The sequence below is a fragment of the Scyliorhinus torazame genome, chromosome 6 (genome assembly GCF_047496885.1).
Source record: "Scyliorhinus torazame isolate Kashiwa2021f chromosome 6, sScyTor2.1, whole genome shotgun sequence".
NCBI lineage: Eukaryota > Metazoa > Chordata > Chondrichthyes > Carcharhiniformes > Scyliorhinidae > Scyliorhinus > Scyliorhinus torazame.
This window is the reverse complement of record NC_092712.1, coordinates 17,132,589-17,157,986: the sequence shown is the minus strand read 5'-3', so window position 1 is coordinate 17,157,986 and position 25,398 is coordinate 17,132,589. Positions and strand designations below refer to the sequence as shown.

The following is a 25,398-nucleotide window of genomic DNA, read 5'->3' as shown; positions in this document are numbered from 1 at the left end:
GTGACCTTAAACCTACCAAATCATGTCACACTCTTGGTAAAGGAGTTTCACCAGAGACCCCAGCAGCTGGATATACCTTTTCACAGCAGCAATAATGAATAAAAAGCCAGTTCTTGCAGGATCCCTGATGCAGTGGAGGAAAAGACAGGCCTGACCAGCGAATGCAAGTGTGGCCTGAGTGTATCCAGTGACCTTGGAATAGAATTGATGGATCGGCAATCTTAGACCTACAACTGTTTGGCCACCGGCAGTATTTATTCCATTAGGGATTAAGGGCAATAGCCAAATGTACCTTAAAAACATCACTTCAATTTGAAAGAAATTGTGTTCTCAGTCTGCCTACAGGCAGTCAGCAGCAACGTAATTTCACATAGATCAGCATGTTGTGCGACACAGCAGAGATGTGGGGATGTTTTTCTCCTCCGTGCTAATTCACTCCTCTTTCTTCTTTGCTGTCACTACCTTTTGGTCCAATGTGTGATGGTTACTCTCTCATGCTTCACCCCAAGTGGCTATGGTATGCGAGAGAGTCTGGGCAGTTAGTACCAGCCAATCTCGATCTTAACACATACTATCCAAGTGGTGGAAGGATTAACTGGATCCTGGCTGAATTTTCTCCTCATAACCCACAGTCTGGTCATTCATAGAATCTCTTTGGCGAACCCTGCTCAAACATAGTGACTGCCATGTGTACCATCCCCAAAGTGCACTGCAGCAACTCCCAAAGCGCACTGCAGCAACTCCCAAAGCAACAATTTGAACCGCCTCGGAAGACCACAGACTCCAAATCACACTTTGGTCTTGTGACACATCTGCTTTGAAGGAACAACAGAAAGTTAGTATGAAGATGCAGCAAGCAATTGGCAAGGCAAACGGCCTGTTGGTCTTTATTGCAACGGGACTGGAGAACAAGAATAAAGAAGTCTTGCTGTAGTTGTACAGGGTTTTGGGGAGACCACATCTGGAGTAGTGTGCAGTTTTGGTCGCCGCGTTTGAGAAATATACAGGCACTGGTTGTGGTACGGCAAAGACTCACTAAATCGGAGTACGGGATGAGGGGGTTGTCCTATAATGAAAAGCCAAGTAAAGTAAGTTTATCGTCCCCAGAGTTTGGAAGAATGTGGTCTGATCTCATTGGTACCGACAAGGTTGTGAATGGGTTTGATAAGGTGAACATAGAGATTGTTTCTGCTGATCGGGGAATCTCAAACACGGGGACACACTCTCAGGATGAAGGGGCAGATCATTTAGGACTGATTTGAAGATAAATTAATTCACTCGGAGGAATGTGGATGTTTGGAATTCTCGACCCCAGAGGGTTGTGGAAGCTCCATCGTTGAATAACTGAAGGCCGGGCTAGACAGAATTTTGGTCTCAGGGAATTCCGGGATATGGGGAGTGGACGGGAAAATGGAGTCAAAGACCAAGATTAGGCATGATGGTATTGAGTGGCAGAGCAGACACGACAGGCTATGTGGCCTACTCCTGCTCCTATTTCTTGTGTCCTGGTGCTTGACTTGGCATATATTATCATTCCTTCATCACCACTGGGTCGATATCCTGGAACTCCCTCCCTAACAGTACAGTAGCAGAATCTTCATCATAAAAACTGCAAACAGTCAAGGAGATGGTCTACCATGAGCTATAAATACTGACCTCGCAAGAGAAAATAATACCCTGAGAATATTTTTTTAAACATCAGCAAAGATTATGAGACCATCCTGGTTTATAATCACAATGAACAGGACTAGTGCGTCCACTCAGTGAACCAGGCGGGTACCGGCTGCCAAGGGCACCATTTGGGAGTGTAGCCAAAAAACCTCCGGCTTTCAAAACAAAAACAGAACTAAAAGTTGGCCGGAATTATATTGAGAAACAAAAAGCAAATTTGTTTCCACTTCCCACCAGATGAGGTTATTCAAACTGAGGGGAATGGATTGTGTCCATTACTCCAGCTGTCTTTTCCTTTCACAAATAGTGGTAACGTTTTATCTTGACGACTGTTTTAATCACGGTTTAAAAATTAGCTTTGGTACTAGCCGGGTCACCTCGCACGGTTGTTGTGACAATGTACCAGTGCACATCCCTAAAATAGGTGTGAATCATAGCATCTTTTAGTTATACTCAATGTGCTATGGAAAAGCAGTTAATGCAATGCAGACTGCACATACAATACCCTGATAAATAAAGATTAAAACTATCCTGCATTGGCTTGTTAAGTGTCTGGGTTGTTCAACTCAATTGAGCATGTGTTTTATTTGTGTTCCAAAATGTAATGTGTGTGTCCATATATATGTATGTGTGTGTGTATATATGTGTGTGTGTGTGGTGTGGTGTGTGTGTGGGGGGGGAGAGTTTGGACAAATTAGCACCATTGAGGGCAATTGCTACTACATTTGGCAACACATACAGAAAAGAGCAAACATTTTACATCAAGTTTTTGACAAGAAATCAAAGTCTCACAACTGAACAGCAATGTTTAAATTATAACATTAAAGATAGCTTTTCAATTGCATGTGGTTATCGCCTTAGTGCAGAGCTGATGGAACTTGGCAAGTCTGATACAGCATTTTGAAATCGCCTAGAAATGGCAATAAACCCTCTGTGTCATAATCTAGCTTAACCACTCATTTAAAATTTGCTGCAATAAAAGCAAAATATTGCGGATGCTGGAAATCGGAGATAAAAACAGAAGATGCTAGAAATACTCGGCAGGTCTGGCAGCATCTGTGGAGGAGAGGCAGAGGGAATGTTTGGAGTCTGTGTGACTTCGTCAATCATAATTTAACATTTCTGGTGTGCACAGCTGCCAGTACATATTCATTTGCTGGACAATGATGCAGTGTAACATTTTTCTTTATGGGAATTTTAGATTCAAAATAGTTCATGATTACATCTGCACCAACAATCTAGTCAGGTGGAAGAAGTACTTTGGAATCATCAAATATTTCAGGGTCTTTTTTTAAAAATGTATTACTTGTACGAGAATAATTATTGATTTTCCCATGATCACAAAGGGGTTTGGGGCTCCCAGGTAGGCTGCTCTTTCAGAGGGTTGGTGCAGACTCATGGACTGAATGGCCGCCTTCTGCAGTGTAGGGATTCTATGATTTACTAGGAGTAAGGGAAAGAGAAATTGACCACAAAATCAATAGCTTCGAATTACAATTCGGAATTCATCTCAGTCAAAGACATCGATTTTTAGGGTTGCAAATATTTGGCAATTGCCTGATAATATGGAGAGGCTGCGCAAGTGAACAATCACAAATGAACATTTTGGGGAAAGTTTCAGATATTGTGGAAGTAGTAGCCACTTGCATGTTTAACAGCGATGATTTGGACACCTCAGGGGTTGAGGCATTTTGCAACATGTTTTCCCTAGCACTGTAGAAGACAATGCGAAGGTTCACCTGGGGTGGCAAATACCCAACAGCACCTTTCATGACCTTCAGATATCCCAAAGTACTTTACAGCCAATGACGTACTTTTGAAATATAATTAATGTTGTAATGGAAGATGTAAAACAGCCAACTGCAATTTTGGACTTGACCCCTCCCTGTGCAGCTGGATCCTTGACTTCCTCACCAACATACCGCAATCTGTCAGGATAGGCAACAGCACCTCCTCCACACTAGTCCTCAACACCGGGGCCCCACAAGGATGTGCGCTCAGTCATCTACTGCACCCCCTGTACACACACTAACTGTGTGGCAAGATTTGACTCCAATTCTATCTATAAGTTTGCAGATGATACGACTGCGGTGAGTCGTATCTCAAACAACGACAAGCCAAGACTACAGAAGGGAGATAGATCACTTGGTTGCATGGTGTACCGAAAACAACCTCTCTCTAAATGTCAGAAAAACCAAGGAACTGATCATCGACTTCAGGAAGCGCAGCGCGACACACACTCCGGTCTGCATCAATGGCTCCAAAGTGGAGATGGTCGATAGCTTTATGTTCCTGGGGGTCACCATCACCAACTGTCTGTCTACTCACGTGGATGCACCAGTTAAGAAAACCCAACAATGCCTCTATTTCCTACAGAAGCTAAAGAAATACGGCATGTCTGCATCGACTCTCACAAACGTCTACAAATGTGCCATAGAAGGCATCCTATCCGGCTGCATCACAGCTTGGTATGGCAACTGCTCGGCCCACGATCGCAAGAAACTGCAGTGTGGTGAACTCAGCCCAATGCATTACACAAGCTTGCCACCTCCACATTGATTCTGTCTACACCTCTCGCTGCTTCAGGAAGGCAGACAGCATTGTTGGAGACCCCTCCCACCCAGGCTTTGCCCTCTTCCAGACCCTTCCATCACGTAGAAGATACAGAAGTGTGAAGACCCGCACATCCAGACATAGGAACAGCTTCTTCCCCGCAGCTACTAGACTCCTCAACGTCTCCCCCTCAGACTGATCTGTTCCCTGTAAGACACTATTATGACACCCTATGCTGCTCTTGCTCATGTCGTATTTGCTTTGTTTAGTCCCTTGTTCCGTACTGTAACCAATTACTTATTTGTCGATGTACTGTGTACTTTTTCGCATTCACTGTAACTAATATTTTTTTGTCTACTGTGTACATACCCTTGGCCGCAGGAAAATACTTTTCACTGTACTTCAGTCCATGACAATAAATCAATCAATCAACTTGGCAGCAAACTCCCAGAGTGAGCAATCAGATAATGAACACATCATCTGTTTTAGTGATGTTAGGTGAGGAGCCACCGCCATACTGAACAGAATGGACTACTGCAAAGTGTACAACTGAACAAACAGGAACACCACAGTTACATGCCGATCGACCAAAAAACACACCCGCCAACTCAACAGACTGATCAAAAACTTTGATCCAGACCTTGGGAGCATCCTACATGCTCTCATCCCGCGAACTCCCTCTGTTGGAGATTTCAACTGTAACCCGAAGATACACAAAGCCAACACACCAGGCCGTCCTATCGTATCAGGCAACAGGACTCTGTGTGAGAACCTCTCTGGCTACGACAAGGCCATCTGAAACCTATCATACAAGAAACCCCCAGCTTCTGTCACGATACTCCAGATTTCTTACAGAAACTCAGCACCCATGGACCAGTTGAACCAGGAACATTCCTCGTCACAATGGGTGTCTCGGCACTCTACACCAACATCCCCCATGATGGCAGCATTATTGCAACAGCCTCAGTACAAAACACCGACAACTGCCAATCTCTAGATGCAATTCTACAACTCATCCGTTTCATCCTGGATCACAACGTCTTCACCTTCAACAACCAGTTCTTTATCCAGACACACGGAGCAACCATGGGGTCCAGGTTCGCACCTCAATACACCAACATCTCCATGCACAAGTTCAAGCAAGACCTGGTTTGTCACACGGAACCCTCATCAACCACATTTTCTTCCTTTGGACTCATGGCAAAGAATCACTGAAATGACTACACAATGACATCAATAAGTTCCATCCCACCATCAGACTCATCATGGACTACTCTCCAGAAGCGGTTGCATTCTTGGGCACACGCATCTCCGTCAAGGACGGACACCTCAGCACTTCACTCACGATGCACCACTTCTCCAGCTTCCACCCTAAACACGTGAAAGAAGCCATCTCCTACAGACAAGCCCTCCGTATAGACAGGATCTGCTCGGAGGAAGAGGAACGGGACAGATACCTACAGACGCTGAAAGACGCCCGCGTATGAACGGGATATGGTGCTCGACTCGATTGACAGTTCCGATGCGCCCCAGCAAAAAAGATCACACCGATCTCCTCAGAAGATGAACACAGGACATAACCGACAGAGTACCATTCGTCGTCCAGTACTTCCCCGAAGCAGAGAAGCTATGACATCTTCTTCGGAGCCTAAAACATGTAATCGATGACAATGAAAATCTCGCCAAGGCCATCCCCACACCTCCACTACTTGCCTTCAAATACCCGCCTAACCTCAAACAAACCATTGTTCGCAACAAACTACCTAGCCTTCAGGGGAAAAGCAACCAGGACACCACATGACCCTGCCACGGCAACCTCTGCAAGACATGCCGGATCATCAACATGGATCCTACCATCACACCTGAGAACACCACCCACCAGGTACACAGTACATACTCATGTGACTGGGTTGCGTTGTCTACCCGAGGCGTGGCACATCAGCGAGACCATGCAGATGCTACAACAACAGATGAACAGACACCGGACAACAATCACCAGGCAGGAATGTTCCCTTCCAGTCGTGGAACACTTCAGCAGTCAGGGACAATGAGCCTCTGATCTTAGGGTAGCCGTTTGCCAAGTCGGCTTTCAAGGCACACAACGCCGAATCGGCAAGCAAAAACTGATAGCCAAGTTCTACACGCATGAGGACAGCCTCAACCCGGATCTCATTACAATGTAACCCCCACCACACTGCCCTGTTTGCAGAATCCTACTAACTGTCCTGGTTTGAGACAATTCACACGTTGATTACCCGTGATTATCCCTCACTCCACTCACACTGTTTGTACCGATAAACACTTGTGTACCTGAAGAGACTCGCATTCCTAGTCAATCCATCCTCGTCATGTGCCAGACTTAGCTGGATCCTGTTCAAGGTGGTCCACAGGGCCCACATGATGGTAGCCCGGATGAGCAGGTTCTTCGAGGAGGAGGTGGAGGACAGATGTGGGCGGTGTATGGGTAGCCCGGCGAACCATGTACATATGTTTTGGGCATGTCCGAAATTGAGGGGATTCAAACAAACCTGTTGGACTTTAACCTGGTGTTGCGAGACTTCTTACTGTGCCCACCCCAGTGCCGGCACCTCCACATCATGATATAAAGAAGGGTCACCATTTACTGGGAAGGAGGGCACTTCTTGGGGCTAATAATTCTCTTTTTAGAGACATGTTTAATGGTTTAAATATAGCTGCAAGATAAGAGATGCCAAATGGACCAAAACAAATGATGCAAAATCTCATACAGGGTTATAATTCGATGATGGGATTTGGGTTGCAATTCGGTAATTTATTAATGAGTTTGATAGGCTGGGATTTAATGGGGGCCTCAGGAGTGGGCTAGTTGTGGATGCTCCTGCATAATTGTACAGGAGGCTGTGCAGCCCATTCCCACCAGTGGAAAAACTGACCCCCACTTCGTCAGCAGTGGGAATGGGCTGACTCGGGGGCAATCTGACCATTGGTTAATTAGGCTCATTATTGAGCCACTTAAAGGCTATTATCGCTGAGCCCCAGGATTTAGTGCTGGCTCAGGAATTCACAGGTCTCGCGTGCCTCCTGAATACGGTCGGGTTTGCCAGGGGCCTCCCTAAGGTGATGCCTCTTTCAAAGGCCTTTAGTTTCCAATCAAGGCACCTGGCATCAGGAAAGGGATGTCCATTGAAAGCCAGTCCCCGCCCTTTATCTGACCCTCAGCTCCTGGCGACCCCCAATCATCCACCCCCTTCACTCACCGGTCTCCAGGCACCACTGAATTACAGTCGGCTGCCAGCAATGGACAACGGTCAGCCTCTGATTTATCAGCATCTTTTGGGGACAGAATGTCTTCCCTGCCGAGGGCTTAATTCTGCGAGAATGTCGATCCTAGCCACTCAAATGGTTGATTGCACTGATATAGAGTTGTGTCCCCTATGGAGATGATACAGGTTTTCCATCTTTCCTCCCACCAATGGACTGAATCTGTGGGGTGTACATTAAATTCGACTCATAGTTTCTGATCCACAGGAAAGGCATATAAATAGGCGTGTGTGTGTGTGTGTGTGCGCATCTCCACACATGTTTCTGCATGTGTGCCTGTACGTGTGTCTCGGCGCATGTGTCTCCACACGCACACAGATTCTAAAGTCGCCTGCCCTCGGTGTATGTCAATGTACATCAGGTTGATTTCATACACTGAAGAACTAAAGACTTTTGCTTGAAAAGTAACATATTGTGTGTGCAACGCATGGTACAATATTTATATAATGCCTAAGGATGTGTGTCTCAGAAGCACCAATTTACAATGTAAAATAACTGATGTCATCGCAGTACAGGTCCACGTGATGGAAAGTGTTCAAAGTCGAAAACATGACTAAAAGGACTCAGTTAGTGTTGATCATGCAGCTGCAAAGAGATCAGACTTGGTTGACGAATGCAGTTTACAATGTAGACAGTGGTTAAAATCTCACGGTCTTTCCATTCTAGCTACATTCGGACTGATTTCCAGATCAGCATGTGTGCGCTCCAGTTTACACACAGGATACTACATATGCCATGAGGAGTCACGGTCCACAATAGCAGAGGTCAGGGTGAGAGTTACAAGCTGGAATCTGTGCGCGAGCTGCTTTCTCTACTGCAATAAAGTTCTCGTGGTACGAGCCTGCAAATAATTCAGCACCCCAGTAGCATCAGAGAAATTGTGAAACTGCTGGTGTGAGGAATGGGAATCGCTGGGGCAGTGCGGTGAATCGTACTTCTCTGAAATGGAAATAGGAATCTTGTTTGGAATGCATGGAGCTTTATTCTGCATTTTAACCCATCCTCAAGAGGGCAGAGGCTCAGTCAAGTTCTTACGGGAAATATTAAAATTGTTTCTCAGTCCTTCTGCACTGCAGGGGTTCTATGGATCAAACGGACACTTTGAAGATAGAGAAGGGTTAGCATAAGTTAATTCAGGTTAATTTGGCCCCAGTTAAATATTAGAATGCCTGGAGTTAAAGAGGGAAATAAGATAGACCAGCAGAAGAACATTGGTAGGAGCAATGTTATGTGTTAAATGGAACAATCCAACATAGTTCTGGAGAAGAAGTGATTGAAGGACATGCTAGAATACAGGGGCATAAGGATTGCTGGGGCAAGATCCATATATGGCACCTTGCCATCCTTAGAGTCCTTTGACCAATAGCGATCAGTCTCCATCAGTGAGTCTACAACAGACCCAGACATGAATTGAGAAAAACCCTCAAGCGGAGGAGAATTTTGGATACCACTCCAAAGTCACCTGTCCCTCCCAAGCAACTCTCTCACTTATTACATCCCAAATTATTCTCATCACGTCCCTGAATAGAATTTTCTGCAAAACGGAAGAGACTAACAGCCTTTTCCTGTTCTAAAACACGATGCAGCAGAAAGCTGGAAATCAGCTGTCGTCTGCCAGGGAGCATCACTGTGTCCATCAGTGGGGTCAGCAACATACTGAGCATCAGCTGTCAGCAACAGTGTTTCTAGGGATTAGACATTAGTGACAGACAATTAAACTTCAATAGAATTCAGTGATTCACAAAGCATTATGTTGGTTAATGATGTTTCTTTACCAGATAATCTCGTCATCACCCTGACTTGGAAATATATCAGCCGTTCCTTCGCTGTCGCTGGGGCAAAATCCTGAACTCCCTCCCGAACAGCACAGTGGGTGTACCTACACCTCGGGGACTGCAGCGGTTCAAGGCAGCTCACCACCACCACCTTCTGAAGGGCAACTATGGATGGGTAATAAATGTGGCTTAACCAGCGACCTTGCATCCCGTAAATGAATAAAATGGGGTTTGCTTTTTTTAAATCTTCCCTCGTCTCCTGTTAGAGCAATTAACAAAGTCACAGACACGGATTACACTGTTCATATAGTGCCTCCCACTGCCAGCAGCTCAGTCCAGTGTGATCATCAAAATGTTCTTGATGTTAAACATCCTGGAAAGCACAGAGACCTTTCAGTCACTCCGTTTTACTATCGACAGCAGGTGAACTTCGGAAACTACTAACCCCAAACTGAGCAGGAGTCATTGCTTCAACGTCAGTGCCGAGAAAGGAGGCAAGTTCAGTTCCATCTGAACCACCAACCTCTGGTGGGAAAATCTAGATCAAGGGAACATCATCTTGCAATTATCGGAGGTAAATAATGGAGCATTCCCTCCCCCCCCCCCCCCCCCCCCCATGCACACACACACAAAGGGGTCGTGAAAATCTGGATCTTCCTCATCCAAAAGGGTATTGATGCTGTGACAATTAAAATTTTCAACACTGATATCAATAAATTATTAGCTCAGGGTATCAAGGGATAAGGCAGGCAAATCAGTCATGATCTAATTCAACAGCAGAGCATGCTTGAGGGACTAAATGGTCTAAACCCATTCCTATGACCATACACTCAGTGAAGTTACAACACTATGTTCCACTCTACATCCCCCTCCCTCCTTAACCATTTACAACTAGAAAGATTAAACAGCTCACATTATATGTCTGAGGGTTGAGAATCCTGAGAATCAAACTCAGGTACCAAGAGGCAAGCCATGATCTAATGGAAATTCCAACAACTTGAGGTCTTGAACTTCAATGAAAAGTGACAAATGCCCTATGATCCATCAAAGTTTACAGCTGTGCCTATCCTTTGGTACTGGGTTGATACGGGATGGAAATGTTACTTGCTTCATGAGCATGAGACAATGGTCACCTCCAGCAAGATAGGGCCGTGATCTATTGGTCTTCTTGCACCCGACTCGGGATGTGACAATGCCGTTACATCTCACAAGAGGTTTCTCACAAGTTTTAACAGCCTCGTTACACCTGGTCAGATCTAACAAGATCGTGCGAGGCATCGCCACCTGGATCCTTCCTCAGGTTTGCATACAAGTGTGCAGTCAGGCTCACTTGAAGGTGTTTGTGCCAGAGTTACCCAATGTAGCCACCTGGGTTGGCCACTTCCCGACTTAAAATGGAGATCCACAAAGGCTGCAGGGAAATTCAGCCAACACGGGCAAAAACTAGCAGGTGCAAAGTTTCCTGTGTATTACTTTGCAGAAGCCCAGACAGCACCAAAACCAGCAGCCATCTGCATATTAATGAGCGATCCCCGGGAACAATTGAAACATTTAAGGTGAATAAGGCCAAGCCAGACTCCTCGGCGCCAGCAGGAGCCAAGACAAAGGAAGGCCAACGGACACTTAGGGACCGCCCAGCGGTCAGGGAACGGCTCCAGTATTGGAGAAATCGATCCCAGTGATCAGAAAGTAGTCCAATCACTTGGAACCAGATACAGGGTCCGCCCCGAAGGGCGGGAAGCCCCTGGGGACTATAAAGTAGAGTCCCCAAGTTCAAATCGTTCTTCTTGGCAGGGTCACTCAGCAACTCGAATCAACCCCTGAGAGTGAACTGCCCAAGCTGCCGCATCAACCAAGTAAGTCTCCAGTCAATACACGCTACGAGATAGGCGCTCCTAGCTACCAGTCCATACCAGCTTTTGAATCCTGCAGAGTCAGGACCTGAACGAAAGGCCATTTGTTCCGCTGACCTGGTGGGTCAGTCCAAAACTTAAGTATAGGCCTACAGTATAGAGATAGTCTAGAAAGTAGAGTTTTATGCATGAGTAGTGAGTTACTGTGTATAATAAATGTGTTTTGATTTGAATCTTACTAATTGGTGTGTTGAGTTATTGATCAGTACTTGAACTTGAACCTCGTGGCGGTATCATAAAGATACCTGGCGACTCTAGAGCAAAGGTTATAAAACAGAGCAAACTGAACCAACCAAAAGTTAGCAACACCAAGGTGTGGGGATCACCAGGCAGGAATGTTCCCTTCCAGTCGGGGAACACTTCAGCAGTCAAGGGCATTCAGCCTCTAATCTCCGGGTAAGCGTTCTCCAAGGCGGCCTTCAGGACACGCGACAACGCAGAATCGCCGAGCAGAAACTTATAGCCAAGTTCCGCACACGAGTGCGGCCTCAACCGGGACCTGGGATTCATGTCGCATTACATTCACCCCCCACCATCTGGCCTGCGAAATCCTACCAACTGTCCTGGCTTGACACAATTCACACCTCTTTAACCTGAGGTTACCCCATCTCTGGATCTGTAAAGATTTAATCACCTGCTCGCATTCCAAGCATTGTCTGGCATCTTTGAATCTGTCTATATATGTGTTTCTGGAACATACCTCTTCATTCACCTGAGGAAGGAGCAGCGCTCCGAAAGCTAGTGACATCGAAACAAACCTGCTGGACTTTAACCTGGTGTTGTAAGACTTCGTACTGTGCTCACCCCAGTCCAACGCCGGCATCTCCACTTTATGTAGTTACATTGTGTACCTTGTGTTGCCCTATTATGTATTTTCATTTATTCCCTTTTCTTCTCATGTACTTAATGATCTGTTGAGCTGCTCGCAGAAAAATACTTTTCACTGAACCTCGGTACACGTGACAATAAACAAATCCAATCCAATCGGCGAGTAACTCACCTCCTGACTCCCCAAAGCCTGCCCACCATCTACAAGGCACAAGTCAGGAGTGTGATGGAATACTGTCCACTTGCCTGGGTGAGTGCAGCTCCAACAACACTCAAGAAGCTGACACCAGCCAAGGCATACAGTCCACGCTAACGGCACCGCATCACCATCTTAAACATTCACTCCATCCACCATCAGCCCAATATGACAGCATTATATTCCAATGCAGCAGGGTTTTTCAAAGTGCGGGTCGCGACCCATGGGTGGATCACAGGCGGAGGTCGGGAGTATCGCGGAACAATCGGTTGTGGTGGTCCCAATCGTGGTGGCTGCTTCCGGATTTTACATTGAGGAAAGTGCCTGGCAGGCACAGGGCAGGACAGAGCAGTGCTAGTGTTAGCTCTGCCCAGAGCACCAGGGCCTCTGGTTAACAGTCTACAAAGAAGAAGCTTAACCTGGGAAAAAAGCAGTATAAAGGTTTTATCAATTGTGCCAATGCAAATCAGGATGGAAAGCCCATGTGTGTTATATGCAGGGAAGTACTGGCAATAAGAGAAGTTTCAGATATTGAGAGAGAAGTGGTGGGTAAAAAATTCCTTTTGGGGTTGAGGCCCCAGTGTCAGTTATTAACTTAGAGCCGACTGCAAATTAAAAGACTACCCTGCTGTAGCTGACCTGTGATAGCACATTGAAAACAAGCCAAAAGTCCATGGGGCTGTCAGCATTTTGGAGTAGGATCTCGCAGGAGTATCCAGTGCTGAGTAAAACAGGCATTTTGTTGCTGTTGTCCTTCATGACGACCTCAATGTGGGAGGTTGGATTTTCCATTTTCATAAAGGTGAAGACAGCACAAAGGAACCGGCTGAATTCTGCACCTGACATGCACATCGCCCTCTGCTCCTTCGAACTGGATTCAAGTGAGATCGTGAGGACCAAGCAGGCTCCCCTTTCGCATTAAAGGACAGCACGTATCGCGTGGGTTGTGAAGGCCGCCCGGCGGCGTGGGTCGCGAAGGTTGCCCGGCGTGGGTCGCGAAGGTTGCCCGGCGTGGGTCGCGAAGGTCGCCCGGCGTGGGTCGCGAAGGTCGCCCGGCGTGGGTCGCGAAGGTCGCCCGGCGTGGGTCGCGAAGGTCGCCCGGCGTGGGTCGCGAAGGTCGCCCGGCGTGGGTCGCGAAGGTCGCCCGGCGTGGGTCGCGAAGGTCGCCCGGCGTGGGTCGCGAAGGTCGCCCGGCGTGGGTCGCGAAGGTCGCCCGGCGTGGGTCGCGAAGGTCGCCCGGCGTGGGTCGCGAAGGTCGCCCGGCGTGGGTCGCGAAGGTCGCCCGGCGTGGTCGCGAAGGTCGGCCGGCGTGGGCCGCGAAGGAAGGCCGGCGTGGGTCGCGAAGGAAGGCCGGCGTGGGTCGCGAAGGAAGGCCGGCGTGGGTCGCGAAGGAAGGCCGGCGTGGGTCGCGAAGGAAGGCCGGCGTGGGTCGCGAAGGAAGGCCGGCGTGGGTCGCGAAGGAAGGCCGGCGTGGGTCGCGAAGGAAGGCCGGCGTGGGTCGCGAAGGAAGGCCGGCGTGGGTCGCGAAGGAAGGCCGGCGTGGGTCGCGAAGGAAGGCCGGCGTGGGTTGCGAAGGAAGGCCGGCGTGGGTCGCGAAGGAAGGCCGGCGTGAGTCGCGAAGGAAGGCCGGCGTGGGTCGTGAAGGAAGGCCGGCGTGGGTCGCGAAGGAAGGCCGGCGTGGGCCGCGAAGGAAGGCCGGCGTGGGTCGCGAAGGAAGGCCGGTAAGCAAAAGTGGGTCCCGGGAAAAAAAGTTTAAAAAACACAGATCTACCGCATGGATTTTTCCCAGGTTTCTTCGGTTACACCTTTGTGATCTCCACCAGTCAGAAGAATATCAGCTGCCAAGTCTCCCTATGGGTCACACATCAGCCTGACTTATACATAAGCTGCCATTCCTTCATCAATATCCTCTTCAGTACAGTGTAAGCAAATCAGCACATGGATTACAATTCTAGAAGGCCCAATACCACATTCCCAGGGTAATTAAGCAGTAAGTGCAGCCTTCCCAGAAACGCTCACAATACAGAAAGCTAACTTTTAAAAGGTACTGCTGGAGGGCATCAAATTTCTTTGCACAATCAGCAATGGCCAGTTAATCTAGTATAGTCATATCGGTTGAGGAATAAATAGTGACCAGAACAGTAACCTGCTTTACTTCAAAATACTCCAGGGAGGCCTCAGTTTAACCTCTCATTCAAAGGGTGGAAACGACAGTGCTGACCTTCAAGTCGCAAACTTGAAGAAAAGTACTTCTTCTCTGCTCTCCTATCAGGACACACTCCTCCAGTGAAATAAAGATCACGTTTTGCACCCCATTTGGTCATGAGACTCTGGCGATGCATTCACATGAAACTTCCTAATTCATTCTGGACAAGAACAGCCAAGTGCCCAACAGGCTTGAAGGACACGAGGTTACCATCTAACCAGCTATATATTCACAATTCTGCTCTGAAGAATTATACAGACTCAAAATGTTAACTCTGTTTCACTCTGGACTTCCGGTTGCGGCTATGCCAAGGTAGGTCGCACGCTCGGCAGCTCCCACCGGGAACGGACTTTTGGGCTCTTCAGAGGGGCCCCAACGGCAATTGTTCGACGGCTTCCAGTGTGGGAAGGTGACAGCAAGGTCTGCCCGACAGTATATGGATTGGACCAGGAGTGGAGCAGTTAGAAAATGGATCCTGGTGCAGCGGAAAGTGCGAGGGAGGAAAAGCAAGATGGTGGCAGGCGGAGACCAAGCAGCGTGGGCGCAGTGGTCGCAGGAGCAGCAGGAGTTTCTTAAACGCTGCTTTGAGCTGAGGACAGAAATGCTGGCGCCAATGAAGGTGGCGATTGAGAAGCTTGTGGAGACCCAGAAGGCCCAGGGGGCAGCGATTCGGGAGGTGCGGCAAAAAGTCTCGGAGAACAATGATGAGATCTTGGTCCTGGCGGTGAAGGTGGAGGCGCACGAGGCGCTGCACGAGGTGGGCGGAAAAATTTGAGGACCTGGAGAATAGGTCGAGGAGGAAGAATCTTCGGATTCTGGGTCTCCCTGAAGGAGTGGAGGGGCCCGATGCCGGGGCATACATGAGCACGATGCTCAATTCGCTGATGGGCCCGGGAGCTTTCCCGAGGCCCCTGGAGCTGGATGGGTCTCATCGGGTCCTGGCGAAGAGACCCAAAGCCAACGAGCCGCCAAGGGCTGTAGTGGTGAGGTTCCACCGCTTTATGGACAGAGAGTGTGTCCCGAGATGGACCAAAAAAGAACGGAGCAGCATGTGGGAGAACACGGAGATCCGAATTTTCCAGGACTGGAGTGCGGAGGTGGCTAAAAAGAGGGCTGGTCTTAACCGGGCTAAGGTGGCGTTCCATCGGAAGGGGGTGAAATTCGGGATGCTGCAGCCAGCGCGATTGTGGGACACGTTCCAAGATCGGCACCACTATTTTGAAAAGCCTGATGAGGCATGGAACTTTATCCAGACTGAAAGGTTGGGCTCAAACTGAGGGGATGTTTACTGTGTTTACTGCGTTTGGGGAATGTTCTTTTTGTTTGAGTGCTGGGTGGGGATGGGTGAATGGATTTGATGTGGGGGCTGTGGGAGAGTGTGGGCGTCGGTGTTGGAGGGGCAGGGCCCCGTGGAGGAAGAGGGGGGGTGGAGGCCCAGGGATGGGGAGTTGGGGTAAGGCTGCAAAAAGGAGCTGCGCCAGAGGGGGCGGGGCCGGCTCAGGAAAGCACGGGCTTTTTCCCGCGGAAGGGAAGGATGGGGGCGGGGCCGGGGGGGGGGGGGGGTGCTGGAGAGGAGTGCACACTGACTGCCAAGGGGTGGGGGGATTCTCACACTGGGGGGTCGATGGAATGGGGGGGAGAGGCCGGGGTCAGCAGGAGTCAGCTGACGTATGGGAGTGTCATGGGGGAGCAAAATGGCTAGGTGTGGATCTAGCGGGGGGAGGGGGGGGGGGGGAGAACTGGGTTGCTGCTCATTGGCCAAAGGGGAGCTGAAAGTAGGAGAGGTAGTCGGGGCGGGAGTCCGCCGCCTGGGGGACTGGAGGGTGCGGGAGGCGCGGGCATGTGGCTGGCCTAGAAAAGGAGATCCGGCTGATAACTTGGAATGTGAGGGGCCTGAACTGGCCGGTCAAGAGGGCCTGGGTGTTCACGCACTTAAAGGGACTGAAGGCAGACGTGGTTATGCTCCAGGACATACATCTGAAGGTGGCAGATCAGGTTAGGCTGAGAAAGGGATGGGTAGGGCAGGTCTTTCATTCAGGGCTGGATGCGAAGAACAGAGGGGTTGCAATACTGGTGGGGAAGCGGGTGTCGTTCGAGGCACTGAATATTGTAGTGGATAATGGAGGTCGATATGTGATGGTGAGTGGTAGGTTGCAGGGGCTGCTGGTGAACGTATATGCCCCGAATTGGGATGATGCCGGATTTATGAAACGCATGCTGGGTCGGATTCCGGATCTGGAGGTAGGAAGCTTAATAATGGGGGGACTTCAACATGGTGCTGGACCCAGCACTGGACCATTCTAGGTCCAGGACGGGTAAGAGGCCGGTGCGGCCAAGGTGCTCAGGGGGTTTATGGACCAGGTGGGGGGAGTGGATCCATGGAGGTTTGTCAGGCCGCTGGCCAGGGAATTTTCCTTCTTTTCCCACGTCCATAGAGCCTACTCCCGGATATACCTTTCCATTTTGAGTAGAGCGCTAATCCCGAAAGTGGAGGGAACGGAATCTTCGGCCATAGCCATCTCGGACCAAGCCCCGCATTGGGTGGAGGTGGAGTTGGGGGAGGAGAGGGACCAGCGCCCGCTGTGGCGCCTCGATGTGGGACTGTTGGCGGCTGAGGGGGGGTGCGGCCGGGTGCGGGGGTGTATTGAAAGATACTTGGAGGCCAACGACAACGGGGAGGTGCAGGTGGGGGTAGTCTGGGAGGCGTTGAAGGCGGTGGTCAGGGGAGAGCTAATCTCCATTCGGGCCCACAGGGAGAAGACAGAGGAGAGGGCGAGGGAGTGGTTGGTGGGGGAGATTTTAAGGGTGGACAGGAGGTATGCAGAGGCCCCCCGAGGAGGGTCTACTTAGGGAGCGATGGAACCTCCATACAGAGTTCGACCTGTTGACCACGGGGAAAGCAGAGGCACAGCGGAGGAAAGCGCAGGGGGCGGCGTATGAGTATGGGGAGAAGGCGAGTTGGATGCTGGCACATCAGCTTCGTAAGAGGGAGGCAGCGATGGAGATTGGTGGAGTCAAGGATAGAAGGGGGAATACGGTGCGGAGTGCGGTGAGAATAAACAAGGTATTTAGGGACTTCTATGGGTACAGGTCTGAGTCCCCAGCGGGGAGGAGGGGATGCGACGATTCCTGGATCGGCTGAGGTTCCCGAGAGTGGAGGAGGAGGTGGCTGGTTTGGGGGCGCCGATTGGGCTGGAGGAGCTGGTGAAAGGATTGAGGAGCATGCAGGCGGGGAAGGCCCCGGATGGGTTCCCGGTTGAATTTTACAGGAAATACGTGGACCTGCTGGGCCCGTTGCTAGTGAGGACTTTTAATAAGGCGAGGGAGGGGGGGACCTTGCCCCCGACAATGTCCAGGGCGCTGATTTCTTTGATCTTGAAGCGGGACAAGGATCCATTGCAATGTGGGTCGTATAGACCGATCTCGCTCCTCAATGTTGACGCCAAGTTGCTGGCGAAGGTGCTGGCTACGAGAATAGAGGACTGTGTCCCGGGGTGATTCATGAGGACCAGACGGGATTTGTGAAGGGTAGGCAGCTAAATACAAATGTGCGGAGGCTCCTCAATGTGATTATGATGCCGTCGGTGGAGGGGGAAGCGGAGGTAGTGGCAGCTATGGACTCGGAGAAGGCCTTTGATCGGGTGGAGTGGGAGTATTTTTGGGAAGTGTTGCGGAGGTTTGGGTTCGGGGAGGGGTTCATCAGTTGGGTCAGGCTGCTATATAGAGCCCCGGTGACGAGTGTGGCTACGAACCGGCGGAGGTCGGAGTATTTTTGGCTGTACCGGGGGACGAGGCAGGGATGCCCCTTATCCCCCTTGTTGTTTGCACTGGCAATTGAGCCGCTGGCCATGGCACTGAGGGAGTCCAGGAAATGGAGGGGATTGGTCCGGGGGGGGGGGGGGGGGGGGGGGGGGAGGAACACCAGGTGTCGTTGTATGCCGATGACCTGTTGTATGTTGCGGATCCAGTGGAGGGGATGGCGGAGGTCATGCGGATCCTTAGGGAGTTTGGGGACTTTTCGGGGTATAAACTCAACGTAGGGAAGAGTGAGCTCTTTGTGGTGCATTCACGGGACCAGGGGAGGGGGATAGACGAACTACCGCTGAAGAGGGCGGAAAAGAGCTTTCGGTACCTAAGCATCCAAATAGCTAGGAGTTGGGGGGCCCTGCACAAGCTCAATTTGACGCAGTTGGTGGAGTAAATGGAGGAGGATTTTAAAAGATGGGATATGCTGCCACTCTCACTAGCGGGTCGGGTGCAGTCGGTCAAAATGACGGTCCTCCCGAGGTTTCTCTTTGTGTTCCAGTGCCTTCCCATTTTGATCCCCAAGGCCTTTTTCAAACGGGTAAGCAGGAGCATCATACGATTTGTGTGGGCGAATAAGACCCCGAGGGTGAAGAGTGTGTTTCTGGAGCGTAGCAGGGACAGGGGGGTGCTGGCACTGCCAAATTTGTGTGGCTATTATTGGGCTGCCAATGTGGCGATGATCCGTAAGTGGGTAATGGAGGGAGAGGGGGTGGCCTGGACGAGGCTAGAGATGGCGTCCTATGTGGGCACGAGCCTGAGGGCGCTGGTGATGGCACCGTTGCCACTCTCGCCGACAAGGTACACCACGAGTCCGGTGGTGGCGGCGACGCTGAAGATCTGGGGACAGTGGAGGCGACACAGGGGCGAGGTGGGAGCCTCGGTTTGGTCACCGGTTCGGGAGAATCATCAGTTCGTCCCGGGAAGGATGGATGGGGAGGTTTCGGAGCTGGCATCAGGCAGGGATTAGAAGAATGGGTGACCTGTTCATCGATGGGACGTTTGCGAGCCTAGGAGCGCTGGAGGAGAAGTTTGGGCTACCCCCGGGAAACGCTTTCAGGTACATGCAAGTGAGGGCGTTTGTGAGGCGGCAGGTGAGGGAATTCCCGCTGCTTCCAGTACGTGGGATTCAGGACAGGGTGATTTTGGGTGTATGGGTTGGAGAAGGCAAGGTTTCGGCGATTTACCAGGAGCTGAAGGAAGAGGAGGAGGCCTCAGTGGAGGAGTTAAAGGGCAAGTGGGAGGAGGAGCTTGGGGAGGAAATAGATGAGGGTCTGTGGGCTGATGCCCTGAGTAGGGTTAATTCTTCCTCCTCTTGCGCCAGGCTCAGCCTAATACAGTTCAAAGTTATTCTCAGAGCGCATATGACAGGGGCGAGGTTGAGTAGGTTCTTTGGGGTGGAGGACAGATGTGGGAGGTGCTCGGGGAGCCCGTCAAATCACGTCCATATGTTCTGTTCGTGCCGGCGCTGGATGGGTTTTGGAGGGGTTTTGCAAGGACTATGTCCAAGCTGGTGAAAGCCCGAGTCGAGCCGAGCTGGGAATTGGCATTATTTGGGGTATCGGACGAGCCGGGAGTGCAGGAGGCGAAAGAGGCCGGTATTCTGGCCTTTGCGTCCCTGGTAGCCCGGCGGAGGATTTTGCTCCTATGGAAAGATGCGGAGCCCCCTAGTGTGGAAGCTTGGATCAATGACATGGCAGGGTTCATCAAGCTGGAGAGGATAAAGTTTGCCTTGCGAGGGTCTGTGCAAGGGTTCTCCAGGTGGTGGCAACCGTTCCGAGACTATCTCACGGAGCGTTAGGAGGTCAGCAGCAGCCCGGGGTGGGGGGGGGGGGGTCTTTTGGGGTGCATTTAAATGTTATATGGGGGGTCATTGCATATGGGGGAAATCCAATGTATAATTTCTGATTGAAAATGAAAAAAGAAAATGAAAATCGCTTATTGTCACAAGTAGGCTTCAATGAAGTTACTGTGAAAAGCCCCTAGTCGCCACATTCCGGCGCCTGTTCGGGGAGGCTGGTACGGGAATCGAACCGTAATGCTGGCCTGCCTTGGTCTGCTTTAAAAGCCAGCGATTTAGCTCAGTGTGCTAAGCCAGCCCCGATTGCTGTGTTTTTGTTTCTTTTTTGTTGTTGCGGGGGGGGGGGGGGTTGTTGAAAATTTGAATATATATATATTTTTTTAAACTCTGTTTCACTCTCCACACAGGCTACCAGACCTGCTGTGAATTTCCAGTGTTTTCTGTTTTTATTATGAATTCACGTGGACTTGTTCCCTGGTCTCAGATCGATGCAAGCAATCAGATGGAAGAAAATAAGTGCTTACTGGCTTCTAATTTCTTTACCTTGTCCTTGGCAGCATAATTGGCAGGGTAGGAAGTGGAGGGTATGGGGTCGGCTGGGTTTTTGACTGGTCCACAAGCGCCCGTTCCATTTTGGCGGAGATTGTAAATGATTAATGTAAGGCCGACTGCTCCTTTACATTGTTTTTTGGCACACTGCAACATTGGGTACCTCGTTTCGACAGGGCCGTCTCTCCTAGTCCAGCTGGCCACGTGCCACAGGTAGGCTCCGCCTCAGTCACTGACTATGGAAACAGCTGAGAAACAAACTCTGGGCCCCACTCCACGGCTGAGTTTACCACAGCGAAGGCGGCTGCACCCAGGGTTGCCGTCAGTCCCCACACTGCCATCTTTACCAGTTGGTTGGCCGCCACCAGCGGAGTCGCTGCCTCGGCGTTGGTAGGTGGTGGGCGAGGCTTCCCCTGGAACTGTTTGCGAAGAACGGCGTCGGGACGTTGCCGAGAGGTTGCCATTTGGAAGGCCTGGAAGGTGCTGATGGCGATGCTGCAGAGGGAGAAGGAAAACTGTTAGCGCAAGTCAATTAAGAGAGAGACGAGAGGATTGTTTCTCTTCGAGGGGAGATTTAGCAGAGGTGATAATCACGTGGAGTTTTGACAGAGTAAACTGCTTCAAGCAGCAGAAGGGGAGTTAGCCAGAGGACACAAACTGCAAACAAATTTCAAAAGAGGAGTGAGGATTTATTTTGTTTTTACAGTCAGTAAATTGCGATGAATTAGAATGTACTGCCTGAAAGGATGGTGGGAACAGACAGACTCCATGGTGAAGATGTGGGGTGTGGAATTAATTGCATCAAGATCCAGCACCGCAACAATGGGGAGAATGGCCTCCTTACTTGCTTTATGGCTCTATTATTCTGGGCTTGGGCCCTGTTCTCAAGAGTACTTGATTCATGTAGATTTATGAAAATTTGGTGCAGTAAAATGCCTAACAACTAGATGTCTTTGGAGATAAAGTGCTTACAACAGCATTCCATGTGATAGATCATCAATACTGCACTTATCTTTACCACATTGGGATGAACAAAGGCTACTTGGCCCACTGAACCTACTTCCTCTGTACATTACTGCAACTTGAATAACTTTAAAATGTTTTCCTCTTTTATCTGTATGTTCGGAAACGATAGACCAGTTGGTTTAGCATCGGTTGGGAAATTGTTAGAATCCATTATTAAGTAAGTAATAACAGGACATTTGGAAAGTCAAAAGGTAATCCATCAGAGTTGGCATGGTATTATCAAGGGTAAATTGTGTTCGACTAAATTGCGAGGGTTCTTTGAATATGTAACAAACCAAGTGGATAATGGAGATCCTGTAGATGTAGTATATCTGGACTTCCAGAAGATATTTTCTAAGATGCCGTACAAAAGTAAGATCACATGGGATGAGGGGTAATGTATTAGCTTGAATAGAAGACTGGCTGATAGACTGAAAGCAGAGTCGGGATAAATAGGTCTTTTTCTGGTTGGCAAAATGTAACTAGCAGTGCCACAGTCCTCAGGCCCCAGCTATTTACAACATATATTAATGACTTGGATGCAGGGATAGAAGGTACGATAGCCAAATTTGCAGATGACAGTAAAATAGGTGGGACAGTAAGCTGCAATGGGGAAAGAAGAACTTGACAAATGGATATAGATAGGTTAGGAGGCTGGGCCAAAATGTGGCAGAAGGAGTTTGACGTGGATATATGAGGGCATCCATTTTGGTCAGAAAAATGGAAAAGGCAACTTACTGGCTGAATGGGGAGAGTCTTCACAGGGTGCTTCAGCGCAGAGGGATCTGGCTGTCGTCGTGTATGAATCGCAGGAAACTAGCGTGCAGTTACAGCAGGTAATAAGGAAGGCAGATGGAATTTTGGCCCTTATAGCTAACGGAATAGAGTATAAAAACTGTACAAGGCACTGGTAAGGCCGCTTCTGGAGGACTGTGTAGAGTTTTGGTCCCTTACTTGAGAAGGGATTTAGTTGCATTAGAGGCAGGTAGTTAATCCCTCATGAGGCAAAACAATAACTCACACTGCATCTGGAACATTGTAAAATATCCCAGGGCACTTCACAGCAGCATTACAAATAAAACATGATATTAAGAGGGGTTACCAAAACTTCATCAAAGGTTTTAACAAATGCCTGAAAGGGGGAGAGGCAGAGAAATGGAGATGTATTAACAGAGGGAACTCCAGAGTCTAGGCCCTTGGCAGTTTCCAATGGTGGAATGAAGGGAGTGAGCGGGTGCGAGAGAGAGATCAGAATTGCAGGAGCATAGAGATCTTGAGTGTTGTTGAGCGGGAGCAGGTTACAGGGAAAGATGATCATTTCAGCAGGTGAGTTGCGAAAGGAGCAGATAAGACAATGTTGAGGAGGTCTAGGGCAGCACTGTGGTGCAGTGGTTAGCACTGCTGCCTCACGGGGCTGACGACCCGGGTTCCATCCAGGCCGCGGGTCACTGCCCTTGTGGAGTTTGCACATTCTCCCCATGTCTGTGTGGATCTCACCCCCACAACCCAAAGATGTGCAGGCTACGTGGATTGGCCACGCTAAATTGCCTCTTAATTGGGAAAAAAAATGAATTGGGTACTGTAAATTTTTTTTTTTTTTTAAATGGTGAGGTCTTGGTGATGGAGGGGATAAGAACAAAGAACAAAGAAAAGTACAGCACAGGAACAGGACCTTCGGCCCTCCAAGCCCGTGCCGACCATGCTGCCCGTCTAAACTAAAATCTTATACACTTCCTGGGTCCGTATCCCTCTATTCCCATCCTATTCATGTGTTTGTCAAGATGCCCCTTAAACGTCACTATCGTCCCTGCTTCCACCATCTCCTCCGGTAGCGAGTTCCAGGCACCCACTACCCTCTGTGTAAAACATTTACCTCGTACATCTCCTCTAAACCTTGCCCCTCGCACCTTAAACCTATGCCCCCTAGTAATTGACCCCTCTACCCTGGGGAAAAGCCTCTGACTATCCACTCTGTCTATGCCCCTCATAATTTTGTAGACCTCTATCAGGTCGCCCCTTAACCTCCGTCGTTCCAGTGAGAACAAACCGAGTTTATTCAACTGCTCCTCATAGCTAATGCCCTCCATACCAGGCAATATCCTGGTAAATCTCTTCTGCACCCTCTCTAACGCCTCCACGTCCTTCTGGTAGTGTGGCAACCAGAATTGAACACTATACTCCAAGTGTGGCCTAACTAAGGTTCTATACAGCTGCAACATGGCTTGCCAATTTGTATACTCAATGCCCCGGCCAATGAAGGCAAGCATGCCGTATGCCTTCTTGACTACCTTCGCCACCTGTGTTGCCCCTTTCAGTGACCTGTGGACCTGAACACCTAGATCTCTCTGACTGTCAATACTCGAGGGTTCTACCATTCACTGTATATTCCCTACCTTCCAAAATACATTACCTCACATTTGTCCGGATTAAACCCCATCTGCCATCTCTCCGCCCAGTCTCCAAACAATCTAAATCCTGCTGTATCCTCTGACAGTCCTCATCGCTATCCGCAATTCCACCAACCTTTGTGTCATCTGCAAACTTACTAATCAGACCAGTTCAATTTTCCTCCAAGTCATTTACATAGACTACGAACAGCAAAGGTCCCAGCACTGATCCCTGTGGAACACCACTCGTCACAGCCCCACCATTCCAGGGAATGGAAGCTCAGGGTCAGTTTGGTGCTTGTGAACTGTCTGGTTCAGCCTCAAGGGTCTGATTCAGATCCACAACAGTGTTCTCTATTAGTGTTTAAATTGCAATTTTCTTTTAAAGAGACTCATTGTTAAATTGACAAATATTGTGAAGAGGGTATATCAAGGCAGGGGAAGGAAGCTTGTATTTGTTAAATTAGCGAGTGATGGGCAGAGAAGTCCATGACCAGAATAATCCGAGATGAGATTGGGTTTAATTGAGTCAATCCCAGATAATCAAGTGAGACGGTAATGGCAGGGTGGGCTTGTGCGTGGCCTGGTCACAAATCAGCAGAGGGATCAATAACTGGGGATAATCAATTTAAGGCATTTGGCAGAAGGATGAAAGGAGAGTTGAGGATTATTTTCTCACTCAGAGGATGGTGGGCGATCTGAAACTCTTCTGTCTGAAAGAATGGAAGAGGCAGAAGTTCTCATCACATTATGAAAAACTCTTGCGTATTCACTTGAGGTGCTGTAACCTACTAATACCAAGTGGATTCCTGCTGTCCTCTAAATCTTTCTATGTTTCCATCTTGGTGGATCACTTGAATTTACTTATCAATCCCATGGCAAATAGCAAGACTCCAATTCAATTCATCCTTGGGTGGAAGAAGGGAAGACTTTGCCGTCATGAAGGACTCCGACAGAATTTATAAAATGAAGGGAGAATATCACCAGGTCAACAAATATACAGGCAGGGTGATGGGCAATCTTTTAATTCGTTCATGGGATGTGCGCAATGCTAGCTCACCAGCATTTTGTATTCAGCCCAAATTTATTACCCGCCTGGATGGTGAAAAAAGGTTTACATTGTGGACAGAACAGTCTGTCCAATTAGTTCTTGTCCAGCTATTAACCCTACCTCTCAATCTCCTGACAGAGCGGTATCTAGCAAATACCACTTTCACCATTGTCATTCAGCAAGCTTCACTAGTTTGAAACAGGTCCTGTAAATTCATCAGGATAGAGCAGTTTGCTTTTACGGCATGTGGTGGGTTAGGTTTCAGCTTCCTGTGTAATGGAGAGCAGTGACTTTGGCTATCGAGCAACATCAATGACATTGGGGTTAGATCGATTAAAATCTAGGTCAAATTACACCTA

General features: G+C 49.2%; 1 protein-coding gene across 1 annotated transcript in view; it reads right to left on the bottom strand.

Annotated features, from left to right (window-relative positions):
* Positions 1-656: 656 nt before the first annotated feature.
* The window catches only part of LOC140425673 (TBC1 domain family member 20), a 75,465-nt gene continuing 50,723 nt past the window's right edge, over positions 657-25,398 (bottom strand). Inside the window, exons 8-9 of the mRNA XM_072510171.1 lie at positions 20,591-21,091; positions 657-812 (exon numbers count right to left, since the gene is read on the bottom strand). Of these exons, the coding sequence (XP_072366272.1) occupies positions 20,833-21,091 (259 nt within the window). The 3' untranslated portion in view covers positions 657-812; positions 20,591-20,832. The remainder of the gene's footprint in view (positions 813-20,590; positions 21,092-25,398) is intronic.